Here is a 10101-nt window from a genome sequence, read left to right on the forward strand (position 1 = left end):
AACCACTCCAGGGCCCGATCTGACCAATATTTATTCACTCCAGAACCAGCTGAAGTTAACAGCACTCCATGTAGGACTAACATGTGGGCTCAGTCCCAAACCCATGGAAGTTTTTCCATTGGCCTCAGTGAGCTTTCCATCAGGCCGTATACAGTACATAGAGCAGCAGCTGTAGGCAGATTTGGGTCCTTAGTTTTGTAAAGCCCTTTTTACTAAGGGCCAGATCCTCAGCTGGTGTTAATCAGTTTAAAGTCAATGGATGGAGCCCAACCCAACTTGCATTGCAATCAATGAGAAAGGGCCCCATTGAGTCCAAGGGGAGTTGAATCAATTGTCCCTTTCATGTCCTTCCCCTGGATGGTTACATATACTCGCAACATGTGCATGTTGCACATTTTATATATGGAGCATCTTAACGTGTACTGGGATTTTTCTTAGCAGCTCTTCCAGGCCATTTACCTTAATGCACTCTGAGATTATTTGCATCCTTTTTCTTTCAACAGCCTTCAGCGGTGATCATTTGACTTGCGACTGTGAGTATGAATTTTAATTTCCTTCAGTTCCTTATTACATTTTAATAAGAGGGGAAAGGGGCCCAGGCAAACAGCTGGTGGTATTACAAAGGGTCCAACACAAGGTAAAGAGGCAATTCTTGGCACTGAAGTGATACTGGGGATTTGGTAGGCAGTCCCTATGTGTAGAGCCCAAGAATTCCAGTTGGCAAAGGCTTTTGAGACTTCCAACTCTGGCTCAGTGCCAAATCAGAACAAAAACTGATCATTCTGAAATTCTCCACATAGGAAATTCCAGAAAAAAAACAACATTTTGGGTCCATCAAAAATGTTTTGTTTCCATTTTGACTTTTTAAAATTGTGTATTGTATTAGAAGCTAATGCATATATCACCTTCTCCTGTTTCCAATGCCAAGCTTCGGTAGGGCTGACTTCTGATGGTTTCTTTGGTACCCAGAGTGCCAGCCACCTCAACTCTAGTCTCGTACAAATGAGGAACTGAGGCAGAGAGAGGCTAAGTGAGTTGCCAAAGGTCACGTGGGAAATTCAGTGGCAGAGCAGAGATTTGAACCCTGGTCTCAGGTCATGCCCGAAACCATATATAATAATATATAACACGTTTTTAAAAATTGACATGAAAAGTAATTTCAAAATGAAAAATCAAAATGTTTTGTTCTGAAAACGTCAAATGTTTTGACATTGCCAGGATCTTTTTTTTTCTAGTTTTCTTCCAAAACAAAATTCTGGAATAAATTGACCCAATTTCACAAAGCGTTTTGATGTTGATGGATGTGCATATTCTGAGGAGAACAGAGCCACGGAATGATTGAAGGATTAGAAAACATGCCTTGTAGTGAAAATTACAGATACAGACATAAATAGATATTGGCACATGAAGAGAAGTTACCTTACAAGTGAAGAACCAGTGTTAACAAGGCCAATTCAGTCAGGGTGGATGTGGTCCACTCCCAATAATTGTGACCCAGTGTCAGCAGGCAAATAAAAATAACCCAACATTTATTAGTTTGAAAAATCTCATCGTTTTTCAGTCAATCTCATGATTTTGAGGTGTTTGCTTGCGGTTGGTGATCCCACCAATCCTCTGATGGCTTGGTAGCCTGACCGAGATCAGGCACCTCCTCCCCAGGGCTTTTAAGGGGGTGGTGATAGGCTGCTTCCCCCACATCTTTCCCCCTAATCATAAGTATCTTCCACCACTCATGTCCCAGCCATCGTCCTTAACTCTGGACTCTCCTACCCCCACGTCATCTGTGTGTGCACATGTCCTGCCCCCTCTGCTCCGCCCATCTTGAGTCCAGCTCCGCTGCAACCTTCAGCCGGGCCTTCACACCCCTTCCTCTGCAACTTCCTCCTCTGTTCCATGCCCAGCTCCTGGTGTGAGCAGAACACACTGCAGCACAGTGAACTGCGACCACGTTGCCGTTATCCTCGCTCGTCCCTACTGGCTCTCCGTTCCTTTCAGGATCCAGCTCAAAATTGCCCTCTGCCCACCCAAGCTCTGCAAGGAATCTTGCTCCAGTGGGGCAAGGGACAGCAGAACGCTGCCTATGTCCTCTCTCTTCCCCCTGCACTGCAGGTGAAAGGGCAGCTGGTCTCGGAGCTCCTCTGCACCAGGGGAATTCCACAGCTGGAGTTCAGCTCCTTGTGTTTTAGACCTTCTCTGGAGTTCCCCCAACCTGCCCCACAGATCTCATCTTCCTCCAGCCCCTCCTCATTCCTGTTCATCTCCTGCTGGCCTCCTCTTTGGCTTGCTCCAGAACCAGGCTACTAACACTGCAAGAACTTTCTTCCCCTCAGCTCCCGCCAGTTGAAAGCCCCCTGGAATCTCCCAGCTGAATGCATGCCTTTCCCTCCTGGCCTGCCTCTTTTAATCAAGTCTCCTCTACCTCTGTTTAACTCTGTGAGGGCCTGATCCAAAGCCCATTGGAAAGAGTCTCTAATTGTCCTAGGTAGTGCTACATAGCCAGTTAGGATGCACATATCATGAGCTCTAGCAGTCCCCGATCACCGGTGCTGCGGGTGATTCCCTGCCACTGCCGGCTTCTCCACCAATTCCTCCCCATCGGAGTCTGATCCGGTGCCCGAGAGACAGGGCCAGCAGAACCTGACACTTGTACTGAAACAGGCGGCTTTTTATTGTTCCAGGTTTTCGTCTTGATGATTTTGAAGATGTATATAGCGGGAGTGGCCGCGACCCCGACGTAGACTGTGGCCCCAATGCGGTTCCCTGTAACATCTCTCACTGCATCTGTGAAGACGGGTTCAGGTCCATCTCTGGAAAAGAGCCTTTCCTTGGTACCAGTGAGTCCAGCTGTGAGGGTAAGTGTCACACCAGTACTGTGTCTTTCTGCAGCGTCTTTCATCCAAGGGTCTCCATTCAGGGTGGAATTCACCTCCGTGCAGAGGGCCAGCACAGGTCTATGCATCACTTAAGGCCACGGGACCCTAAATTTGGCTCCAGAGCGTTAGCAGTGAACAAAACCAAAAATCAAGCTGCATTTGTGCTGCACATCGTAACAAGGACAAATGGTCTCACCCTGTTCTTCCCCTGCACAGAAATCCCCCTTCACTGTCGATCAGATTTCATGAGAGAAAATGACTACGTGAAGATGTGTTTGAATGGATCACAGCAGGTAAGTTAGCAATGTCAAGGAGTTAGCATTGTTTCGTAGGTGTGAAAATAGCACTGGAGGACACTCGCATGGATAAGACGCCAGTGTGGGACTCACAAGAGCTGAGGTCTGTTTCTGGCTCTGACACTAGCCTACTGGCTGACCTTGGACAAGTCACTGCGCCTCCCCGTGCCTCAGTTTCCCCTTCTGCAAAATAGGTGAATGATGCTGACCTCCTTTGAGATCTATTGATAAAAAGTGCTATATAAGAGCTAGGAATTGTTATCCCCTATTCTAAGTGTCAATGAAGAGCATTGATGATAATTCCCAGGGGTTTCCTGCCCTGACGAGATGAGATAGAAGGGATGGTATAGAATGTATGAGCAATGCAATTCTTACATTAAAGGTATTTTGTGCCTTCTGCTGATGTAAATCAGTGTAGCTCCACTGGTTTTCATGCAGCTGTATTGATTTACACTAGATTATGTGCACGACTGGCCTTTGCTCCCTGGATGAACCCTAATAACGTGTTTTATCTCTTGTGGTTTCCTAGATTGACTTGGATAATAGGAAAAACAGCTCGTTCTGTTCGCTGGTCAATTCCACCCTCAGCCTCCTGACACCTGCCTGTGAGAACATCAGCTTGACCACATCCCTAGAGGTCAGAAATGTTCCATTGTTAGAGAGACCCACCTTTAACACTGGGACACCCAGGTCTCTGCCAAGACTGGTGTAGTTCCCTGACTGACACAGGCTGAGCCTGTATAGACTCCTCTTGTAGCACACCACTTTAGGAACAATGGCCCAGAGCCTCAAAGGTATTGAATGCCTAACTCCCATTGACATCAAATTTATCCTTGCGCAGAGGGCCAGCAAAAGGCGTATGTGTCACTTACATCCTGTAGGATTTATAGGAGACTTAAACAAGCCTTGTTCTGGTCTTCTGCACAGGGGTGGCTATCACTCGACAGGACAGTCCCTGTCAGTCTGTCTGTCTGCCTATCCATCTGAATGGATTTTCCCCACAGATTTTTGGACTATCCTTCACTGATTTGGTAGCTCCATAAGTACTTGAATCGTCTCCTAGGACCTGATCCCAAAGGCCACAGAAATCAGTGGGCTGCAACCCACCACACAGCCACTGCTTCCCACCAGGAGTTCCACGCTTAAGTGCGTGGAGCTGGATAGAGGGAACGTAGCCCCCGTTGAAATGCAAGGGAAAGCCGGAGACTTTCCAAACAGTCATGATGCAGGCTCTGATCCCCGAACCGTCTAGGAGACAGCGGCATCCTTCGAACACGTCCTTGCTGACAGCTCCCTCTGGAGCATCGAAAGCAAGGAGGAAGTCGCTTCTGCTGCGACGCTGTTTCTGCAGAGTTTGGGGTCGGCCGCAGTGACAGCTGCCCTCGTCTCTCCGGAGAACCAAACCCAGACTGTGACCACCAAGCTAATGGGTAAGAAGTAAAGACTGGGCCCGAGCCATGAAATTCACATAGGTGTTGGGGGCCAGGTTTTTAACCACTTACCCCCAGCTTTTTGGGGTGTTCAGTACAGGGTTATGGGGATTGGTCCTGCTTTGAGCAGGGGGTTGGACTAGATGACCTCCTGAGGTCCCTTCCAAACCTGATCTTCCATGATTCTATGATTCTATAGAGGCTCTACATTCAGCCCTGGATCCAGGTACGGATTTAGAGGCTGGAGTTGCCCAGAGAAGACAGGAACTAGCTTTTTGACAGGATCCCTTGGGGGCTGGTCCATGAACAGAGATATTGCCGTTGAAGTTACTTGATTGTAAGAGCACTGGGGCAGGGACTGTCTCCTCTTACATGTCTGTCAGTGTTCAACACCCAGCAGAGTGGGGCCCTGATCCCTAACTGGGGGCCTCTGGGTGCTACTGTAATACAACTAATAAATGTGCATGAGAAATACTGAGTTACCCAAGCCCCTTTCTCTTGGCACCTTTCAGCGATTCAGACGAAGCTCACCGATGAGAACTGTAGTCTGCAGAGCGAGGTACTTGGGTTCCGTGCTCACGAAGACAGAATGGATATTCACTGCACTGCCATCACTGACGCTGACATGGAAGGTACCATGGAGACATCCCTGCAACCCACCAATCATAACTACGTTCCTCTCCGGTGCCTTGTAGTTCAGGGCTCATGAATATAAAACTGGCACCCTCATGGAGTAGTAACTTGCCCATGGCAAGTTGGTCCTTACTCTGTGAATGGCGCCACGAGGTCGACAGGACTCCTTGGGGAGCAATTTACTATCCGTTGTCTTCAATGGGTTGACAACAGTGAGTTTGATCCCATATGAGTAAAGGGGCAGAATCCAGCCTGTAGTGCAGGGACCAGCCATGCTGTGCGAGTCCCCTAGTAATGAAATCACAGAAGCAGAGAAATGTAGGGCTGGAAGCGACCTCAAGAGGTCACCTAGTCCATCCCTCCACACGGAGGCAGGGTGAAATATACCTAGATCAGCCCTGACAGGTGTTTGTCCAACCTGTTCTTAAACCCCCCCAATGATGGGGATTCCACAACCTCCCTAGGTCACCTGTTCCAGTGCTGAGCCATCCTTGGAGTTAAACAGATTTTCCTAATTTCTGACCTGAAGCTCCCTGGCTGCAAAAGCTGAATCCTTCCTGTCCTGCCCTCGGTGGACGTAGAGAATAATTGATCACCATCCTCTGTATAGCAATCTTGTATGTATTGAAAGACTGTTATCAGGTCCCCTCTCAGCCTTCTCTCTGAACTAAATATTCACAATTCTTCCTCATAGGCCAGTTTTCTAAATGGGCATCTCAGTGATTTCTTGGCTCCCGCTGCCCCCGGTGTTAATGCACCGACAACGGGCCCTGATCCTGCTCAGCACCCTCAACTCTCACTGATTCCTCAGGGTCAGGCAAGAATGTCATATGGGCCTGATCAAAAGCCAGTCCCAGACAGTGGAGAGGCTTTTAAACCATTTTAAACCATTAAACCTAGCAGAGAAAGGCCTGGCAAGAACAAACAGCTGGGCATTAAAGCCGGACACATTCAAATTAGAAATAAAGCACAGATTTTTAACAGAGGACAATTAGCCATTGGCACAAACTGCCAAGGGAAGTGGTGGATTTCTCATCTCTTGATAGATCCAGAGGGCTACGTTTCTGGAAGAGATGTTTTAGCCAAACCCAAGTGACTGGGCTCAGTACAGGAATAACAGGGTGAAATTCTCTGGCCAAGTCAGACTAGAAGATCTAATGGTCCTTTCTGGTCTTACGGTCTGTGAATATTGTCCAATCGGATTCTATTTGACCCCAGTCCTGTTAACATAAGAACGGCTGTGCTGCATCAGACCAATGTTCCATCTAGCCCAGTATCCTGTCTCTGACAGTGGCCAATGCCAGAGCTTCACAGGGAGTGTAACAAACAGGGCAATTTGGAGAAATCAACCCCTGTCTTCCCTTCCTGGCTTCTGTAACTCAGAGGTTTAGGATAGCCACAAGCTGAGTGTCCCCCTGAAGTTAGTGAAATTTGTGGGCACCTTGCAGAGCTGGGCTCTGTGCTATCTACCCTAAGCAACATGTCCAGGAAATCATTTTTACCTGTTGGTTCAGCCATTTTCTGGAAGCTGTTGGAAACATTTTTTTTCCCTGCAGAAAATGGCTTTTTTGATAAAATGGCATCTTGAGCAAAAAATGTCAGTTGTTGTTGGAAAATTTTTCCTTTTTTGACAAAAACACAAAAAATTGAAGGAAGCTGGGGGGAAAAGGGTCATTTTCATCACAATTTTTTTGCAGGAAGAAAACAAAACTCCCCAACCAGCCCTACCATCTGCCCCTAAGCTGTTCCACCCGTCCCCCCTTTGCTGCTTGCAGGTTCTGCTGCTGTCGCTTTTATCTCCTACGTGGGGCTGGAGTCCCTACTGGGAGGGAGATTTTTGCAGGATGAAAATCCAGGGAGCGAGGCAAGACCAGAACAGGTTCACGTGAACTCCAGAGTGGTGAGCGCCTCCACCAGCACCTGGAAGAAGAAGCTTTCCAGTCCCATCAACCTCACCTTCCAGCACCTCGAGGTGGGTCAACGATGTGTGTCCTCAATATGTAACAGCATGAGTTGGGGAAAAGAGAGTCCGTTACCAACCCATCTTGTCTGTTATGGTCCCCTGCAGAGTATGTAAGGACATAAAGGCCCAAACCATGACCCTGGGTCTCTGAGAGCTCTCAGGGAGTTTTGGAGCTGGATTCGCCTCTAGATCAGAACTCCATGACTTGGGCCCAGCTTTAGATGCTGCAGCAGTTCAGCCAGAGTGGTGGTAATGGGTTTGCCACCTCTCAGGTACGAAAAATCAGGACACGTGGGATGATGCTGTGCCCATACCACTGGGCAGCTGGCCGTGTGCACCGAGCACCCTTACAGATCTCCCAAGGCAGCCACCTCAAAAGGGGGGCGATCCTGAGGAAACCTGGACAGGTGGCAACTCCAGGTGATAGCTCAAGACAAGAATCTCTGTCTTCCTGGCCTCATGCCCTGTGGTGGTGGTGAAAGGCTCAGAGAGGGGGGAGGATACTGGGGAAGTATCATATGATGAAGTGTTCACCACGGCTCCCCCTGGAAATGGCAGGGATGGCTGGCCATGGGATCCCACTGGCGTGGCACTGCAGGTCATGGAATGTATTTGGCAGGGCAAGTCATAGGATCCCATTGGCAAGTCATGTCCTGGGATACCCTCTGCTTGGCATGGAAGCACCTGGTATCCCAACAGCGCGGCAGGAGCTGGGGGAAGGGCACCACTAGACTCACGGTTTATTTTAGCCTGTGGCTAGGCACAGAGCTCCGCCTGCCACTGGCCTTTGTGCAGTCACTGCTGCATCCCTGTATCCCATGGTGCTGCCCAGCTGCCCTAGGCTTCTGTGAGGTCACTGCCTCACCCCCTGGACTGTATCACAGGCCCACTGAGGCTGCTGCCTGGCTCCTCTGTTTCCTGGGGGGCTGCTGGCCTGACATGGACTGGGATACGATCAGCACACCCAGCCCTCTCTCCCTCTCCAGCCTCTCAGTCTCTCTCCCACTCCCTGGCCTCCCCATCCCCAGGAACCTATGAGCAGGTGGATGTTTTCATTCTCTTTGCAGTGGGTTTTCGGGGGGGGGGGCTCCCATTGGGTTGGGTTCATTTAATTTTGCTTGGTCATGATCCATCATTGAACAATCCCAATTCTAGAGGAGGGGCCAGACCCAAAGCCTGGACCAAATACCCCCAAGTTTTAGGATCCATCCCCAAAAGCTGCGCCTTGGGCCCATTTCTTGCCATGACTATTTGTAACCGCTCTGGGCTGAATACTAAGACTCAAATTCATCCTGGTGTAGCTCAGCTGATGCCATTGGATGAATTAACCCTGTCTTCCCATCACCTTTCCTCCCCCCCGGTGTTTGTCCATAGCCCTCATTTGGTCTCTTCTTATGTGTTAAGCTCTTTGGGGCATGGATCCTGTATGTCTCTACCAGGCAGTAGGGAATATAAAAAGCAAGATTTCAGACTGGCACTCCGGGGATGCGGATTCTACTCCAGGGTCTTCTGTGGATTTGCTGGGTGAACTTGGACAAATTACTTAACTGCTCTGTTCCTCAGTTTCCCCATCTGTAAAATCAGGTTAATCCAATTGACCTTCATTTAAGGTCCTTGGATAAAAATAATTATTGATGGTGCTATAAAAATATGTATTATTAATAATAACAATAACCCTGTGTTTGGCACCATTGTAGTAGAGTGCCAAGATGTGGGTCTTAAGGGTACTTTATGCCAGTCCATTATTTCTGCTGCCTGAAATTAGCTGAGGACTGGTCCCATGGGCTCTCATCCCCTGAGATCTATGAAACACCAAACACATCAGAGGATCCCAGGGACACATGACTGGCTGTAGCAATTCAGCCCATGTGTCCGTCAAAGCAGCATCCTTCCTGATGAGTCTAGCTGTTTGTGCGATGCAGAGCATGGTGGAGAGAGAGAAACTCCTGCTTGACCCTAATCACCACCTCCTGGAGTGAATCCATGAGCTCAGAACTCATCCCTGTGTTGATTTGCTGTTAAAGGCTCTGCTGTTGCTTAATATGGTCTGAACACCCTTTCTATCCGTGATTGCAAATCCTTGCAGGACAAGACTCTGCTGGATAGGGCCATCTGCGTCCACTGGAACTCTACAGGCCAGGATGGTGTCTGGTCCCCCCAGGGCTGCCAGCACCTTCACTCCAATGTCACTCACACACGGTGCAGCTGTCGCTACCTGGCCAGCTTTGCGGTGCTGATGGCGCCTGGTATCATTCAGGTATTTGGGGCTTTGGGCTTGAAATCAGGTGTCTCTAGAAGTGTCAGTGCATGGGATGCTGGGCTCCCCACTGTGCATAACGATGTCCCTGTGGCCCAAGCAGTTGGCCAATACTCAGGGCCTTGCAGGGTGGAGAAATTGATGCTACTGCTCAGGTCTGTACTTCAGTGTAATCTTGTTTATGTACAAAACATGTACACAAAGTCCTATTTTCCTGAACACAGGACAAACAAAGAACAGGTAGTTTTCTGGCTCATAAATCTCCACGCTTGCCACTCCAGCAAGCTCTGTGCCCAAGAAGTTCTGTCTCTCTGCTGCCTCTGAGAGTCACACTGACAACTGCTTCTCAGGGCTTTCTACCTCCAACATACACAGGCTGCAAAACCAAACTCCTAGACCCTGCATCTGCAGCCAGTGAAACTCCTCAGCCCACATGGCTCAGCTCTGACCTGCCACGTGCTTTGGGCAGTCCCTCCATTGTTCGTAGCAGTGTCTGCTACATAAACACGATCGGACTTTAACAGCAGCAGCAGCAACAACAGCTCCAGCCCATCTCAACTGACGTCTTCTCTTTTCCCCAGGGACAGCAGGATCAGGCCTCAGGGCAGGGCCGGCTCTAGGCACCAGCAAAACAAGCTGGTGCTTGGGG

The 10101-nt window shown here is 49.0% G+C and overlaps 1 protein-coding gene across 1 annotated transcript in view; it reads left to right on the plus strand.

Annotated features, from left to right (window-relative positions):
• The first annotated feature begins 463 nt into the window (after window positions 1–463).
• Window positions 464–10101, plus strand: part of LOC112115196 (adhesion G protein-coupled receptor E2-like) — a 21046-nt gene continuing 11408 nt past the window's right edge. The window contains exons 1-8 of the mRNA XM_029913244.1: window positions 464–533; window positions 2679–2852; window positions 3090–3166; window positions 3699–3806; window positions 4422–4599; window positions 5112–5231; window positions 7008–7204; window positions 9282–9452. Coding sequence (XP_029769104.1) covers window positions 464–533; window positions 2679–2852; window positions 3090–3166; window positions 3699–3806; window positions 4422–4599; window positions 5112–5231; window positions 7008–7204; window positions 9282–9452 — 1095 coding nt within the window. The remainder of the gene's footprint in view (window positions 534–2678; window positions 2853–3089; window positions 3167–3698; window positions 3807–4421; window positions 4600–5111; window positions 5232–7007; window positions 7205–9281; window positions 9453–10101) is intronic.

Source organism: Terrapene carolina, unplaced genomic scaffold (assembly GCF_002925995.2).
Source record: "Terrapene carolina triunguis isolate 2854851 unplaced genomic scaffold, T_m_triunguis-2.0 Scaffold552, whole genome shotgun sequence".
NCBI classification, from domain to species: Eukaryota; Metazoa; Chordata; order Testudines; family Emydidae; genus Terrapene; species Terrapene triunguis.